Source organism: Xenopus laevis, chromosome 7S (genome assembly GCF_017654675.1).
Source record: "Xenopus laevis strain J_2021 chromosome 7S, Xenopus_laevis_v10.1, whole genome shotgun sequence".
Taxonomy (NCBI): domain Eukaryota; kingdom Metazoa; phylum Chordata; class Amphibia; order Anura; family Pipidae; genus Xenopus; species Xenopus laevis.
Genome location: NC_054384.1, coordinates 105,012,901 through 105,031,495, shown reverse-complemented (window position 1 = coordinate 105,031,495; position 18,595 = coordinate 105,012,901). Strand labels below are relative to the sequence as shown.

At 40.6% G+C, this 18,595-nt stretch overlaps 1 protein-coding gene across 2 annotated transcripts; it reads left to right on the top strand.

Annotated features, from left to right (window-relative positions):
• Nucleotides 1-1,200: 1,200 nt before the first annotated feature.
• hspa1a.S (heat shock protein family A (Hsp70) member 1A S homeolog) lies at nt 1,201-12,915 on the top strand. Of its 2 annotated transcripts, none has more exon segments than NM_001174009.1 (9): nt 1,201-1,221; nt 7,045-7,256; nt 7,534-7,739; nt 7,900-8,052; nt 8,150-8,705; nt 9,514-9,716; nt 11,269-11,467; nt 11,553-11,785; nt 11,988-12,915. In NM_001174009.1, coding segments are annotated over 8 exon segments (1,959 nt in total). In that variant the 5' UTR covers nt 1,201-1,221; nt 7,045-7,051; the 3' UTR covers nt 12,192-12,915.
• Nucleotides 12,916-18,595: the final 5,680 nt, after the last annotated feature.

Below are 18,595 nucleotides of genomic sequence, written 5' to 3'. Positions count from 1 at the left end.
TCTGGATATCGGGTTTCCGGATAAGGTATCCTTTACCCGTACAACCAAAACTTGCCTCCAAGCCTGGAATTCAAAAATAAGAACCGGCTTTGAGGCCACTGGGAGCAACATCCAAGGGGTTGATGAGCACTGATGAAGACGGTCTATAGTAGGTGCCATTTGACTATTAAAGGAAAACTATACCCCCAAAATGAACACTTAAGCAACAGATAGTTTATATCATATTAAGTGACATATTAAAGAATCTTACCAATCTGGAATATATATTTAAGTAAATATTGCCCTTTTACATCTCTTGCCTTGAGCCACCATTTTGTAATGGTCTGTGTGCTGCCTCAGAGATCACCTGACCAGAAATACTTCAACTGTAACAGGAAGAAGTGTGGAAGCAAAAGACATAACTCTGTTAATTGGCTCATGTGACCTAACATGTATGGTTTGTTGGTATGTTTGTGAGTACAGTGAATCCTACGATCCCAGGGGGCGGCCCTTATTTTTTAAAATGGCAATTTTCTATTTATGATTACTCAATGGCATTATGATAATGGTTCATTTACATGAAGCAGGATTTTATATATGAGCTGTTTTATGTAATATCTTTTTATAGAGACCTACATTGTTTGGGGGTTATAGTTTTCCTTTAAATTGTGGCTTATGTGAATTGCATAACTATGTGTCTTATGTATTGATTCTTCAGTGAACTCTGAAACCCAAAAATGGAGCAACCGCCCCATTTTCTAAATTTTACCCCCCCCCCCCATTAAGACCTGATTTCATAATTAGGACTTAGGGAAGGGCACTTTTATGGTAAGTCAGTCAGTAGATCAATCATCAATTTTAGGATTCAGGAGAAATATTTAGTAGTAAATAAAAATAATTGGGCTTTTTCCGGCATTTTTTTTTAAATTTCACTTTCCTCTATGGCGCTAATGTTATAAAACTTGGCAGCGTTTGACATATCGAGGCCTACGTTTCTCTACCCTACTCCAATTCTGTCACTCCCCACCCTCCCTGCCTTTATTTGTGCCTGCGTGACTGCCAGACATTTCGGGGGGAGAGGAAGGGGAGTAGAGAGAGAAACGTAGGGAAGTCCAGAAGCTTCTGAAACCGTCACAGCTGTGCTGGGCTGGGAAAAAAAGACAGCATATTTAGAGAGAGAGAGACAGACTGAGAGACAGTGAGAGTGAGAGGCAGAGAGCAAAAGGCACGGCACTCACACAGGTGAGGAGGACTCAGACGTGTAGGACAGACAGACAGAGAGCAATGTATATGTTGTATATATGTATATATGTGTGTATGTGCGTGTATAGAACTGCAGACTGAGCATGACAGAGACATCGAAACAGACTGTTCCACTAAAACTGATAGAAACAATCAGAACCAATGGGCACGCTGCAGGATTAACTCTTGTACGGCTCCAATAGTTTCAACGAAATCCGCAAAAGTGCCCGGACTTGCTTAGAAAGTGCCAGTGTTTGATATCCAAGTGGCAGGAGAATGAAATGCTTTCCAAATATTCGTTATCTTTCAGTGCTCTGGCGCAGGGTGGGCACTTATCTGCCCCCGAGGGCTGCAGGGCGAAGCTCTAATACAGACGAGAAAAATAAGGGCTCTTGCCTTGCAACCATCACAGACTATAGGGCATAGCAGCAAGATATGCTGATTACATTCAAGCAACGAGGTCGAGTTTAACTCTCTCAATGACTGTGACACGAAAAAGATATTCATTAGGTACAAGTTTATTCCTAATTTAGCAAATGGAAAGGGTTAACTGCAGCCATTAGGGCACAGGGGAAACTGTCTTGGGCATTGCATATACCAGGGTCCAACAGAGAAAGCTGAAGTTGAGAAGAGTGTTGGAAAGTCTAGTAACACACCACATACTTACCCCTTGACTGTGCAGAGATGTTGTAGTAGTGGGTATAGTAGCTTCTGGAAAGGGAGTGTGACTGTTGGATAACAGGTATAGTAGGGAGAGATGGTGTCTATAGTAACAGTGGATAATAGTCTCTGGGAAGGGAGTGTGACTGTGGGATAGCAGGTATAGTAGGGAGAGATGGTGCTATAGTAACAGTGGGATAATAGTCTCTGGGAAGGGAGTGTGACTGTGGGGATAGCAGGTATAGTAGGGAGAGATGGTGCCTATAGTAACAGTGGATAATAGTCTCTGGGAAGGGAGTGTGACTGTGGGAATAGCAGTATAGTAGGGAGAGATGGTGCCTATAGTAACAGTGGATAATAGTTTCTGGGAAGGGAGTGTGACTGTGGGATAGCAGGTATAGTAGGGAGAGATGGTGCCTATAGTAACAGTGGATAATAGTCTCTGGGAAGGGAGTGTGACTGTGGGATAGCAGGTATAGTAGGGAGAGATGGTGCTATAGTAACAGTGGATAATAGTCTCTGGGAAGGGAGTGTGACTGTGGGATAGCAGGTATAGTAGGGAGAGATGGTGCCTATAGTAACAGTGGATAATAGTTTCTGGGAAGGGAGTGTGACTGTGGGATAGCAGGTATAGTAGGGAGAGAATGGTGCCTATAGTAACAGTGGATAATAGTCTCTGGAAGGGAGTGTGACTGTGGGATAGCAGGTATAGTAGGGAGAGATGGTGCCTATAGTAACAGTTGGATAATAGTCTGGTGGTGCTGTGGGTATATAGTAACAGTGGATAATAGGAATAGGGGGGTGCCTTAACAGTGGGTAAAGTTGGGGGAGTGTGACTGCTGGGAATAGCAGGTATGTAGGGAGAGATGGTGCCTTATGAGTAACAGTGGATAATAGTTTTGGGAAGGGAGTGTGACTGTGGGATAGCAGGTCATAGCTAGGGAGAAGATAGGTGGCATATAGTAACAGTGGGATAATAGTCTCCTGGGAAGGGCAGTGTGACTATGGATAGCAGGTATAGTAGGGAGAGATGGTGCCTATAGTAACAGTGGATAATAGTCTCTGGAAGGAGTGTGACTGTGGGATAGCAGTATAGTAGGGAGAGATGGTGCCTATAGTAACAGTGGATAATAGTCTCTGGGAAGGGAGTGTGACTGTGGGATAGCAGGTATAGTAGGGAGAGATGGTGCCTATAGTAACAGTGGATAATAGTCTCTGGGAAGGGAGTGTGACTGTGGGATAGCAGGTATAGTAGGGAGAGATGGTGCCTATAGTAACAGTGGATAATAGTTTCTGGGAAGGGAGTGTGACAGGTATTAGGGGCCAGGTATAGTAGGGAGAGATGGTGCCTATAGTAACAGTGGATAATAGAAGGGAGTGTGACTGTGGGATAGCAGGTATAGTAGGGAGAGATGGTGCCTATAGTAACAGTGGATAATAGTTTCTGGGAAGGGAGTGTGACTGTGGGATAGCAGGTATAGTAGGGAGAATAAATAGTAACAGGGATAATAGTTTCTGGGAAGGGAGTGTGACTGTGGGATAGCACTAGTCATGTACTGGGGTCCAAACTTGTAGCCTTCAAGCTGTTGCTGAACTAATTACCCATCTCCAAAATCTCATAATTCAGCTGTACAGCTCCATATAAAATAATCCACTTTGGGTTTATGTACAATTTTACGGAATTCCTTCTGTCTTTTAGACTTAAGGAGACCTTTATTCATAATACCCATAGCAAGCTAGTGGTTGATCAGAGCTTTGCACAGCTATCAATGAACGGCAGAGGGGGAATCATTTTGGCACAGACTTTGAGAGAGAGTTCTAGAAAGTCACACCCACTCCCTTATGTAACTCACTAGGCTTATCACTCAAACACACGTCTACTCACCCTAACGCTATAAATAAGTCCAAGTAAGAACAAGGCTCAGGATTGTGTGACCACCTACTCTACGTAAGGGACCTCTTATCTGGATTGCTTTGCCATCAAAGCAAAAGGCATGTAAAAAGGTCATGTAAGGATAGGTAAGCCCAAAAATAATATTTTTACCATTTAAGCACAATTTAGTTCTAAGCAAACCTCCCAGTATAAATTCATTAAAGGGGAACTATAAAATTGAAAAATAATATAAGCTTCCTCATACTGAAGTAAGAAACTTTCTAAATACAATCAATTAAATTTTTGTTTCTGAAATAATCAAGTTTATCTTCACTACCCCTCTCTCAGCATCTCTTTCTCTTCATTCTCTCTTCATGCAGCAGTTGGGTGTCAGATATTCATTGACAGTTAGATCCAATATATCTTATAGGGGGGCTCCTTTCCTAGCAGATGTATTAGAGCTCACTCAAATAACTGATTCCAGTACAAACAAAATAACTGCCTTTTGCACAAATCCTGCATCTAGAGAGACATGATGTCTGGTGATTTTAATAGAGTGAGCTCTAATACATCTTCTAGACAAAAGGAGCCCCCCTATAAGATATATTGGATCTAACTGTCAATGAATTTCTGACACCCAACTGCTGCATGAAGACAGAATGAAGAGAAACAGATGCTGAGAGAGGAATAGTGAAGATAAACTTGATTATTTCAGAAACAGTACAAAATATTTAATTTATTGTATTTAAAAAAAAAAGTTTCTTATTTCAGTATGCTGAAGCTAATTTTATTAATTTTCAATATCTCGATAGTTCCCATCTAGATTCGTTTAAATTTAGATTGGGGTTAGTGCAAATGGGAAGACCAAAGTACCGGTTCTGTTCATTCTCTATTCTCATTCTCTCTTCTCTAAGAGATGTCTCTTTCCCTGGATGATGTCTAAAGGGAGAAATCCAGGGAACATGCTACTAGTTAGATCTATTAATAACCTAGCTTTGAATGGGAACAGTATCCCCCTGCTGAATTAATTGGATCGCATGAAATGCATGGCTTAAATTGGCATTAGTTGCTTGGATATATGAGAACTCTCTCTCTCTCTCTAGATATATAGCTATAATCGTCATTTAATGCTTAGCAAAAGAGCCACACAACAGGTTAAAGCAATTCCAGTGGTTTCCCTCTTGCTGTTACTATTAGCCTTACCCCGGTGCCTAGCACTACACTGTGCTTCTGCACCACCCTCCCAATCTGATGGGCCATGATCCCAGCCTTGCCTGTTGAACGGCAGCCAAAGACCTGCTCTTTCCAGAATGTCCCAGATCTCTCTGTCTGTTGCTCGTGACAGAAATTAATGAAATGTGAACAACGGCCCAAGGCCAGACTCTGTCCCTCTCTCTGCAGCAGGGAAATGAAACTGGCATTTGAATAAGCATCTATTTAGCCTATACTTGTGAGTGAAGGGAAACAAAACTGGCATTTAACTAAGCATCTATTTAGCCTATACTTGTGATTGAAAGTGGCCATAACACATATTTAAGGGTTTTGGAGCATGGAAATGTGGCTTTGGTTGATTTATCAGATTAATCTCCAGCCTGGAGTCCAAGCATCTCCATCTTCCTATACCCAACACCAGTCCATAGGTTCCGTTCTCCAGAAGACTACCACTTCCAACAATTCCACCTTAATCTCTTGCCATATGGAATAATTCCTTTCTGTGTTCCCTCAGTATAAAAAAGCCCCAACGGGTATCTTTCCCTTTATAAGTCTTTATAGCTTGACCTTGGCACCAGCTCCAAGTTCAGCAAGTTCTAAAGAGACTAAGATGCTGCTGGTAAAATATGTCCGTTTGGCTGTTGATAAAATAGTTGATATATTGACTAGTTATGGACCATCATCAGTGGGTCTGAAGAAATAGCCAGTAAGAATATCTGTAGAAATAAGTCATATCAACTGGACTTGCTGTGCTTTTTCCTTGAAGACCTTTCACCAATCATCCAACTGGCTTTCTCAATTCAGAATAACTGATCTGAATTGAGAAAGCCAGTTGGATGACTGGTGAAACGTCTTCAAGGAAAAACTGGTGAAACGTCTTCAAGGAAAAAGTCCAGTCGATTTGACTTATTTCTACAGATATACAATGACCTAGATGAATTAGAATCTTCACAAACTTAGCCAGTAAGAAGAGTTGTACAAATGGCAACACTCTGAAATGTTTGGGTGGACATAGAGATCCAGTTTGAAGGCAACATCTAAAGCACTGAGCTTAGGTCAAACGTGTTCTGTCTTTGGGAGTCATGGACCAATGGATAGACAAAGAATAGACCAGTGATCCCCAACCAGTGACCAGCGGGCAACATGTCACTCACCAACACCTCAGATGTTGTTCCCAGTGGCCTCAAAGCAGGTGCAATAAAACCAGATGTACTGCCAAACAGAACCTCCTGTAGGCTGCCAGTCCACATAGAGGCTACCAATAGCCAACCACAGCCCATAACTGGCATCCCAGGAACTTTTTTTATGATTGTGTTGCTCTCCAACTTATGTGGTTCATGTTTAAAAACTTTGGATCCCTGGAATAGAGAAAGGACTTTAGTGGTTACATTTCTAGAAGTCTCTAGGTGGATCCCAACAGTTGTTCCACTGAGCAGGGGACATGTACTGCTTCTTGATACACTAGTGGGTTCTTCTGTTAACTATCTACTGTTAATTATTGATAAAGCTTTTTGAATATAAGAATCTTGCTTTTATGGAGTTTCTGAAAGAGTCAGATGCAAATCTGTCCTCATAAAACACTTCACCTACTTTGGTCCAGTTTAGAACTTTCTGTATCTAAATGCAAAATGTCCATTCAAGCAGAAAAAGGGGTTAGTCGTTACTGATAAACAAAATCTATTCTTACAGTCGTCCCAGAATTGGTGTGTTACTGTCACCCCTTTCCAGACAAAGGAAACCCAGTTTTTACAGCATTTTGTAATTAACAGACAATTTTCAAATTTTCATATCCATTGTTAATTTTGACGCTTGATTCTGTTCTTTTTACCTAAGCTGCACATTGTTCTCAAGAGGTACAGTCTAACCAATACCTTCATAAAGAGGGTAAATCTGTTATTTAGAACAATTGAAACCTTTTTTTCTAGGTAGAACATATTATCTACCTAGAGTAGCTCTATTTTGTTTGTAGTATCAATGGAGGAGCACATTAGGTAGTTAAACACTTCAAATAAATATTGTTGCTAGCAAAATAATAAAAAGCATGTCATTAAATGTTTACGAATTTGTTCCCTTTTCAGAAACAAGATGTCTAAAGGTCCAGCAGTTGGTATTGACTTGGGCACCACCTACTCCTGTGTTGGTGTCTTCCAGCATGGGAAGGTAGAGATTATTGCCAATGACCAAGGAAATCGAACCACCCCCAGCTATGTGGCATTTACTGACACTGAAAGACTTATTGGTGATGCTGCGAAGAATCAGGTGGCTATGAATCCAACCAATACAGTATTTGGTAAGAGTATCTGGTCCACTTTGTATTGGCTAAAGCTACACATAATTCTAATTAAAATGAATCAGGTCTTTGAAGCAGTTCCTTAATTTGCATAAAGTAGATAGTAAAACTTCTCTCATGCATTTTCCTGGGATTCTAACTGTTATTGTAACATCACTGTAGTATTTTGAGACCTTATGATATTAATTTAGAAGAAAAAACTTAGCAAAACAGCCCAAACAATGGAAAAATATGGATATTATAACAGAAGGGCGTTATTCAACTTTCCTTATTGCAGATGCTAAGCGGTTGATTGGCCGCCGATTTGATGACCCAGTGGTTCATTCAGACATGAAGCACTGGCCCTTTAATGTTATTAATGACGGAGGACGTCCCAAGGTTCAAGTTGAGTACAAAGGAGAAACTAAGACATTCTATGCAGAAGAAGTATCATCCATGGTCCTCATCAAGATGAAGGAGATTGCAGAAGCCTATCTAGGAAAGGTGAGAAGGTACAAATAAGAGAAGGCAATAAAATGTTTAATGGTTATCTCAAGGCCTGTGAGTGCCCCCAAGTTCAATTGCAGATGGAGAAGCATATTACCTTGTGATTCATGCACTGTCTGGAGGTAGGATAATGTCCGTGTTTTTTTCTTTAAACCAGACAATCACCAATGCTGTGATTACAGTTCCCGCATACTTCAATGATTCCCAAAGACAGGCCACTAAAGATGCAGGGACAATCTCCGGCCTCAATGTTCTCCGCATCATCAATGAGCCAACTGCAGCCGCCATAGCATATGGTCTGGACAAGAAGGTAACATTTTTTGGGTCAATAATTAAAAGTAGAGACAAACGGGTACAAAATATATTACTTTAGGCTTTGACCTTGATGTCTTTTGCTATTATTCTAGGTGGGCAGTGAAAGAAATGTCCTGATTTTTGATCTTGGAGGAGGCACCTTTGATGTGTCCATTCTTACAATTGAGGATGGTATATTTGAGGTCAAATCCACAGCTGGGGACACACACCTTGGTGGCGAGGACTTTGATAATCGTATGGTGAACCACTTTGTGGGGGAGTTCAAGCGTAAACACAAAAAGGACATTACTGAGAACAAGCGTGCCGTCCGACGTCTGCGCACAGCCTGCGAACGAGCGAAACGCACCCTTTCCTCCAGCACCCAGGCTAGCATTGAAATAGACTCCCTCTATGAGGGCATTGACTTCTACACCTCTCTAACCCGGGCCCGCTTTGAAGAACTCAATGCAGATCTCTTCCGGGGGACACTGGAGCCTGTGGAAAAAGCCCTCAGAGATGCCAAGATGGACAAGGCACAGATTCATGACATTGTTCTCGTTGGAGGTTCCACGCGCATTCCTAAGATCCAAAAGCTGCTCCAGGACTTCTTCAATGGGAGAGAGCTGAACAAGAGTATTAACCCAGATGAGGCTGTTGCTTATGGTGCAGGTGAGTAAATATGTAATTTAAACTAGAATAAATGGAATATAATTGTTAGAGGATACAGCAGTGTGTTTGAACTGCTTTAGGGGTCCAACATTTGTTTAGGGTTTAGCACATAAAGTTACAGATATCGATTATTTAGGGATGCACTGAATCTTAGATTCAGTTTGGGATTTCAACAAATCTAAGAGCCTGGCCAAACTGCATTGGAAACCTTTATAAACAACTTGACTTTATGTGGTCAAGTGCTCCAGTGATTAAAGGAGAAGGAAAGGCTAAAATTAAGTAAGCATTTCTTTCCTTGATCCTTGCATGGGCTTCTGTATCAGACTTCCTGTTTTCAGCTTAAACCTCCAGGGCTAGGGCTTGAGCATGCTCAGTTTGCTCTTCTCTCCATCTCCCCTTCTCCTTCCTCCCTCCTTGCCTCCCTGCTGTAATCTGAGCCTAAAGCTAGAGACTCAGGCAGGAAGTGATGTCACACCAAGCTAATATGGCAGCTGCTATCCTAAACAAACAGAGAGAGTTTCTAGAGCTGTTTACTCAGGTATGGTAAAACATTCTGCAGAATAAATATAGTGTTCTAGCTTGCAATATTGTGGCTAATCTATTGGCAATAAACTGCTTCAGTAGCTTTCCTTCTCCTTTAAGGGTATGGAAACCAATCAGCAGTTAGTTGTACTGATGTAATGCGGTTAAAGAGTTGATTTGTTCGAACAAACTACAAGAAAGAAGGCAAACTAAGTGGCAATACAAGATACTATTTATTATAAAAACGGGTTAATATACTTACACCAAATACATTTCCTTCCTTCAGCTGTCCAAGCTGCAATCCTTTCTGGGGATAAGTCAGAAAACGTTCAAGACCTGCTTCTGCTGGATGTCACTCCTCTGTCTCTGGGCATTGAGACTGCTGGTGGCGTCATGACTGTTCTTATCAAACGCAACACAACAATCCCCACCAAGCAGACCCAGACATTCACTACCTACTCTGACAACCAGCCAGGAGTCTTGATTCAGGTATGTTGCAATGTTATTGAATGCTGGAAAACGTCACTGCTATGGGCCACCAGCGATTGGTACTGTCGGCTTCAGATCTAGAAAAGCCAATGTGTTTCCTAAGTGATCTATCATCATATTATATATCTTTATATAATACACAAAAGCCATGAATATCCTGTAAATTATATCCTTATAAACGGTGAGTTCTGATGTCATCAGTTATAAACGGTGAGTTCTGATGTAATTTCTGTCACATGACTCACCGAAAATTGTGTATTATAATAAATAAAGTACCCCCAGTTGCAAAATATGAGGATATTAGAAGTTACCTCGGAGTTTCATGACCTGTATAAAAACACTCGGCCTTCGGCCTCGTGTTTTTATATGGTCATGAAACTCCTCGGTAACTTATAATATCCTTATATTTTACAAAAGGGGGTACTTTATTCACTATATTACCAAAAAGAATAAACATGTCTTGAACAAGCATTTTCAATGTCAAATAGTCCAGTAGTCCAAGAGAGTCCAAGAGATTTTTGGCCAATGACTCAATGTGTCAGATGACAAATAACTGGTTCACTGCAGAGAAAGTAGGGAAGCCTTGTACAAGATTTACTCCTAGTATTTTCCCCTTTTATATTGAGTAAACAGTAAGGTGGAGCTCTGTGTAGACTGAAAACAGTAAGTACCACCAGAAGAATCACTCTTGTCTGTAGTGGTAACAGCAATGAAATCCTCTTTCAAGAACACAGAGAGGGGTGAGCATCTGATGAACCTTAAAGGGATACTGTCATGGGGAAAAACATTTTTTTCAAAATTAATCAGTTAATAGTGCTGCTCCAGCAGAATTCTGCACTGAAATCCATTTCTCAAAATTTTTATATTCAGTTTTGAGGCTAGACATTTTGTCAATTTCCCAGCTGCCCCAAGTCATGTGACTTGTGCTCTGATAAACTTCAATCACTCTTTACTGCTGTACTGCAAGTTGGAGTGATATCACCCACCTCCCTTCCCCCCCCAGCAGCCAAACAAAAGAACAATGGGAAGGTAACCAGATAACAGCTCCCTAACACAAGATAACAGCTGCCTGGTAGATCTAAGAACAACACTCAATAGTAAAAAATCCATGTCCCACTGAGACACATTCAGTTACATTGAGAAGGAAAACCAGCAGCCTGCCAGAAAGCATTTCTCTCCTAAAGTGCAGGCACAAGTCACATGACCAGGGGCAGCTGGGAAATTGACAAAATGTCTAGCCTCATATCAGATTTCAAAACTGAATATAAAAAAATCTGTTTGCTCTTTTGAGAAATGGATTTCAGTGCAGAAGTCTGCTGAATTAGCAATATTAACTGATGCGTTTTGAAAAAAACATGTTTTCTGATGACAGGATCTCTTTAAATATTTTTATGCACAGTTTGTATTGCCCACACAGTTAAGGTACAACACAAATCTAGTACATATTTAGCTTGAGCCCACTGTTTGGGTCACCTTGAGTGTTGGCTGATGGTCCCTCTTCTTTTTATGTTACTTTTGCCTTCTCGGTTGCATCTATGACTTTTTTTTACAGGTATTTGAAGGTGAAAGGGCAATGACCAAAGACAACAACCTGCTCGGGAAATTTGAGCTAACCGGCATCCCTCCAGCCCCCCGAGGGGTTCCCCAGATTGAAGTGACCTTTGACATTGATGCCAATGGAATTATGAATGTATCAGCTGTGGATAAGAGCACCGGGAAAGAGAATAAGATCACTATCACCAATGACAAAGGTAGAGCGCTGTTATTACAGTATATTTAAAAGGAGTGCTCCCTCTATAAAAGTCAATTTCAATGAACTTTCCTTCACTTCTGCAGGTCGGCTGAGTAAGGATGAGATTGAGCGCATGGTACAAGAGGCCGACAGATACAAGACTGAAGATGAAGCCCAAAGAGATAAGATTTCAGCCAAGAACTCTCTGGAGTCATTGGCCTTTAACATGAAGAGCACCGTTGAAGATGAAAAGCTGAAGGACAAGATATCTCAAGAGGACAAACAGAAAATCCTAGACAAATGCAATGAAGTCATCTCTTGGTTGGACAGGAACCAGGTACTGTTTCCACGTGTTCAGTTGTATATACTCGATTTTGGGAAAGCATAAAATGTGAGGGCAGAGACACAAAGGCTACGGTGTTAAGATAATCAGATACTCAGCCATGAAGTTTGTCAGGACGGTTAGTAACATTTTGAGACAAAATATTCTTTGTACAACCTTTGTTTAATTACATTTTATTTGCTTACTTGTGTTACAGATGGCAGAGAAAGAGGAATATGAGCATCAGCAGAAGGAACTGCAGAACCTGTGCAACCCCATCATCACCAAGCTATACCAGGGTGCTGGTGGGGCTGGAATGCCTGGTGGGATGCCTGGTGGGATGCCTGGAGGATTCCCTGGGGCTGGGGCAGGCGCTGGAGGTGGTGGTTCCTCTGGTCCTACCATTGAAGAAGTTGATTAAAGTGCTCTATCTTATATTACAATGTCCAAGCTGTGTCCCTCCAGCAACTGTTTTTTTTTCTTTCTACATCTTCCAGTAGCCTTTAGGTCTGTAGCTGTTGCTAGAGGGTCACAGGCTGGCCATACTAACCAAGGTCACCAAGGATTCACTGTATTAAAGGAAAACTATACCCCTCAAACAATGTAGGTCTCTATAAAAAGATATTGAATAAAACAGCTCATGTGTAAAACCCTGCTTCATGTAAATAAACCATTTTCATAATAATATACTTTTTTTAATAGTATGTGCCATTGGGTAATCATAAATAGAAAACTGCCATTTTAAAAAATAAGGTCAGCCCCCTGGGATCATATGATTCACTGTGCACACAAACTAGGGATTCGCCGAATCCAGGATTCAGTTCGGGATTCGGCCCGGCTGAACCGAATTTTTTGCATATGCAAATTAGGATTCGGATTTGGTTCGGTATTTGGCCAAATCTTTCGCAAAGGATTCAGGGGTTCGGCCAAATCCAAAATAGTGGATTCGGTGCATCCCTAACACAAACTATCCTTGTTAGGTCACATGAGCCAATGAACAGGCAAAGTTCAGTCTTTTGCTTCCACACTTCTTCCTGTTACAGTTAGAGGCACATTTATCAAAGGTCGAATTTCGAATTTGTGTGATTTTTTTTAAAAAACTCCCTTAAACTCCCAGAAATTTTAAATTGATTAAAAATATAAAATAAATTAAACTGGGATTAATGGAACAGATCCGAAAACTCTAATTGAATTCGATTAGAATTTTAAAAACTCGATTCGAGTTTTTTCTCCAAAAAAAACCTTGAATGTCAGAAAGGCTGCAAACAACTCACAATCGATATCTGGACCTCTCCCGTTGACTTTAACAGCAATTCGGCAGGTATTAGGTGGTGCATAGTCGAAGGGCCAGAGTATGAAAAAACTTGAAAACCGAATTCAGATTTTTTTTAAAAAACTCGAATCAAATTAACCCCTTAGTCGAATTTGACAGTTTTGACCATAAAAAAAATTTAAAATTCGAGATTCTAATTTTCGAGATTCTAATCTGCCCCTTAGTGTTGCAGTATTTCTGGTCAGGTGATCTCTGAGGCAGCACACAGACCATCAAAAATGATGGTTCAAGGCAAGAGATGTAAAAGGGCAAGATTTACTTAGATATATATTCCAGTTTGGTAAGATTCTTTAATATGCCATTTAATTTGATATAAACTATCTGTTGCTGAAGTATTCATTTTGGGGGTGTAGTTTTCCTTTAATTTGTCAGTAATCCCAGTAATAATGCTTTTGGGTATCATTTATCATGGGGCTGCTATGTCACTTCATGTTACCTCTGCCAGGCACAGGATTTGATACATTTTATTCAATAAAGACGTTAGTAAACTCAATATATGTAAATTGTCAAATTCTGAGGTGAGGCAAAATTGTTTCTTGTATGTGCTGTGGCCCTTACTAATCTGCCTTTAAAGGAGAAGGAAAGGCTAAAAGTAAGTAAGCTTTATCAGAAAGGTCTATATAAATACACCAGTAAACCCTCAAAGTAATGCTGCTCTGAGTCCTCTGTCAAAAGAAACAGCACATTTCTTTCCTTCTATTGTGTACTCATGGGCTTCTGTATCAGACTTCCTGCCTTCAGCTTAAACCTCCAGGGCCTGGGCTTGAGCATGCTCAGTTTGCTCCTCTCTCCCCCTCCCCTCCCTGCTGTAATGTGAGCCCAGAGCTATGAGTGAGCAGGGAGAGACTCAGGCAGGAAGCGATGTCACACCAAGCTAATATGGCAGCTGCTATCCTAAACAAACAGAGACAGTGTCTAGAGCTGTTTACTCAGGTATGGAAAAGCATTCTAAAGAATAAAATTGGTATTCTAGCTTGCATTGTTGTGGCTTGTCTATTGGCAATAAACCGCCTTGGTAGCTTTCCTTCTCCTTTAAATCTTATGACATAGGCATAGGGTAGATGTGTAGGGAAAACAGGCCACAAAATGGTATTTAGGCAATTATAATGGATACCACATGTTGTCAGGAGAGAAAGGGGACAATCCAGGAAAATTAAAAAAGATTGTAGGTGGCATTGATAACAGCCATCGGCAGCCCCTTGATAAACAAACCCCTGTTCACTTATAATTATATAGCATGTGCTATCACCTCTTTCACACGCTGCACAGTCTCCTGGACCCTTCATGTCATTCTGAGTACATCTTACTACGTATGTGTCGTTGAGCAGAATTCAAGACATGAATTCATGTTCCGTAGGTAATTATCTCCTGTGTAGAAATGTAGTCTAGAGTACTTGCCTCTTCTTTTCTCATGGTGCCAGTGGGATCAACTTGTCAAAGGTCTAAATATTCCATCATAGTTGGAAACATCATGTAACTCCTTTTTAAAGGAGAACTAAAGCCTAACTAAAGAAGTAGCTAGAACTATTCTACATGATGTTTTGTGCTTCTGTACAAGCCCAAGGCAACCACAGCCCTTCAGCAGTAAAGATCTGTGTCTCCAAAGATGCCCCAGTAGCTCCTCATCTTCTTTCCTGCTGATTCACTGCACATGCTCTGTGCTGCTGTCACTTACTGAGCTTAGGGACCCACTCACAATATACAGTACACATAGAATAGAAATGTCACAATATAAGGCTGATTAGTAATTAATACACATAATTACTACATGGCAGCACAGAAACCAGTGCAATTAGCATCAGAATTTAATAATCAGCAAACCTGTAGCATCAGCTTATATTACAGCCAGGGAAGCTCATTTTGTGCTGGATAATTAGTGACGAGCCCTAAGCTTAGCTTCTCAACAGCCAATCAGAGCCCACTGAGCATGTGAGTGTCACAGACACTTTCCAAGATGGTGACCCCCTGTGACAAGTTTGAAGTCCTGGATCATTGCTGCTATTGACAAGCGGAAACTTTAGCCTCGTGCAATAAATTCACTATATAAAATATGGCGTTTTAGCCTTATTAATTTTTAGGGTTTAGTTCTCCTTTAAGGTCTAAACATATAGCGATAATAGTGATTTGTCGAGCCATACATTAAGGGGCTGATTCACTAACTTCGAGTGAAGGATTCGAAGTAAAAAAACTTCGAATTTCGAAGTGTTTTTTGGGCTACTTCGGCCATCGAATGGGCTTCTACGACCTTCGACTACGACTCGAACGATTCGAACTAAAAAACATTCGACCATTCGATAGTCGAAGTACTGTCTCTTTAAGAAAAAACTTCGACCCCCTAGTTCGCCATCTAAAAGCTACCGAAGTCAATGTTAGCCTATGGGGAAGATTTAGGGAAGTGTGGGCATGTGCCAAAAAAAATGAAGTGCTTTAAATAATAGAGGTTTTTCTATAGCCCCTTATCTGTTTATTAGGAATATGGCGCTCAGACTGTTGTATACGTATGTGATGTATTTATACAGCTCTTTAGATGTTAGAATTAGTAAGATTAGGAATTAACTCGTTTATAAACATTTGCTGCACTCAATTCATGGCATCTGTTTCTTTGTTGGCGTTGGATATGGTGAAGTCTTAATCCTTTACCTGCTGGGAAGCATTGAGTATGGTGTAAATACAGAAGTCAGACTTTACATTTCGGGATTATACTTTGATCTGAGTGGTCGTCCTGCAGCAGCGGGTCGGGTTCCTGCGGAATGAGGGGAGGATTTTCAGCTGCGGGTCTGGTTGTGGGTCTTATCTATATTTTACTCCTTTTAAAGTTTTCCAAACCTTGTTTCCGTACCCGCCCACTTTTGATGACGCCACTTCCGGTTTGCAGCAACATTACTTCCCGTTTGATGGTGGTCGGTGGGTTTGCGGATAAGGCAGTTGCGGGTCCGGGTTGCGGATCAAAGTGGGTAAAAATGCGGGTTGCAGTTCGGGTCTTGGTCTGCGGGTTCGGGTCTTAGAAATTGGTACCGCGCAGGACCCTACTGTGTGGAACCAGGTGTCATGGATAGATCACGCAAGCCTGCATGGAGAGGGTTAAATCTTTCCTCCCTCTCATCACTAGGATTCTGCCATGGGTTTTCCAATAAAGAATAACCATTAAGTCTAAGTTGACTTTCTATAAACACATGTAATATGGAATGAATCATTAGCACATCATCTCCTGTAGAGATCAAGAACTTTCCCGAGTGCCTCCAAGTCTATCATTTGGCCTCTGGATAATGGGGGCAAATTCACTAAAGGGCGAATTTTTTTGCCAGGAAACCCCTTGCCAGGCGCAAATTCGTTAAAATGAAGGCAACAAAAATAAAATCCCATCTTTACTTTCTTTAATGAAAAAAGAAACCTATCTCCAATATACTTTAATTAAAAAATCTATACCATTTTTATAAGAAACCTGACTGTATGCAGTGAAATTCTCACTTCATTTACTGCTGTGGATAGGAATTGTCAGACGCTCCCTAACTGCTCTGCAGGGAAACAATCATACTTATGAACAGCAGGGGGAGCTCCCGCCTTACTTCCCAGCCATGCAGAACTCAAGCAGCTTTGTTTGTTTCCCTGTAAAGCAGTCGGCGACTGTGTAGAAATTAGTATTGGATTTTACTTTTTCCAACTCCAGCTGCAGGGACAAAGATCACGGAGCCAGATTTAAACAGATAAACTGGGATTCTATTTGGAGGATTATTTTGCTGCAGCCACTGGTTCTGCAGAGTTGGAGAAAGTTTGTATTAAACAATACAAAAACTATAAAATCCACATTAGATTACATGACAACACAGGACCCAGTGCAGTCTGTATATTCTGATTATTAATCAGTCTTGTTGTATCGGCTTCTGGCAGATATTATTTGACTTGTGCTGTTTTGATCTTTTATGATGATCCCTAAGCAGCCCAGATCACACTGAGCATGTGCACAGTCTTGGTCTTGCAAAGATGTATAACAAAGTTACAAGATGGTGACCCCCTGTGGCCAACTTTGAAAGCATAAATCATTTGTTTGATTAGGCTTGTGGTGCAGTAAGTTCATGTTTACTGTATGTAAAGTAAAGATTTTGGTCAAATCTCACAAATTTTAAATCTACAACTTGAATTTAAATGTGAAATTCATCACAACTTGACCCTGGAAACGGTTCTAATTTCACAATTCGCCACCTCTACAAGTCAATGGCAGAGGTCCATTGAATCATTTTAAGACATTAAAGGATAAGTAAAACTTTAAAATTCATTAATGTAAAATTGATGAGGGTGCTATTCTAAGCACTTTTGTAATGTACATTCATTATTTATTTAGTTTCCATTCCAAGATGTCAAAGAATACATGTACTGCTAATAGGAGTGAATTTTGTTACAACAGCACCACCTGTTGGCCATTTTCTGATTAGTCTGACCACCAAGTAGTCAAGGAAGTTATTAGGGGAAATTCGTTATTTATTTTGTTTTTATTCCAAGACATTAAGGAATACATGTGCTGTTAATATGAATGAATTTTGTTACAACAGCGCCACCTGCTGGTCAGTTTCCCACCAGTCTGACCACCAAGTAGTCAAGGAAGTTGTCAGGAGAAAGAAAGAGGCTGCTCTGATGTTCTTCTGCTTAGGAAAGATTTAAGAAAAGGTTTCTAATTCTTTTCTCTAATAAATACGAATGTTCATTGCAAAATTACTTAGAATAGCCCCCTCATCAATTTTATTACTCACTTATTTTAAAGGTTTCCTTATCCTTTAATTGCCTTCCTGACATTCAAGTTTTTTGTCGGAGGAAAACTCAATTAGAATTTTCCGGTCTTTCGTATTCGATGGAATATTAGACATTTGAGTTGTTTTCATAAATGACCTCCCATTCCAGTTGTGAGTGCATCCGAATTTATTAGAGTTAAAAAAATTCACATAACTTTGAAATTGGACCTTTGATAAATGTGCCCCTTAGTGTTACCCCACTAGATCTCTACATTGTCTAATATGTGCCTGTAGCCACTCAATATAATCAATTTGGAAACAGAACTCCATTTACTTTCCAAGCCGGTGAAAATACTTTATATAAAATGCTCAACTCAATGTGCCAATAGAAACACAGAAGCAATAAAATACATGCGCTATAAGGAAAATCTGTGGGGCTGACATTTTTTTAGCCGTATTGGTTCCTGAGAGGGGGTTACAAGTATTTTGGGATTCTGCCTGAGGGTGCAAATGGCAGTCTATACTTGGCCTTTAAAAGAAACTAAAACCCCTTTCTAATAAAAACCCCTACCCTCCATAGTCCCCCCTCCGCACAGGAGTTAACACTAGTGATGGGCAAATTTATTCGGCAGGTGCAAATTCGCGGCAAATTTTCGCGTTTCGTTGACATCAAATAAATTTGCGACATTGCTGCGAAAATTCACCCGCATCATAGTTTTTGGACGCCGACAACAATTCCGACGGCAATTTAGATACCGGTGACAATTA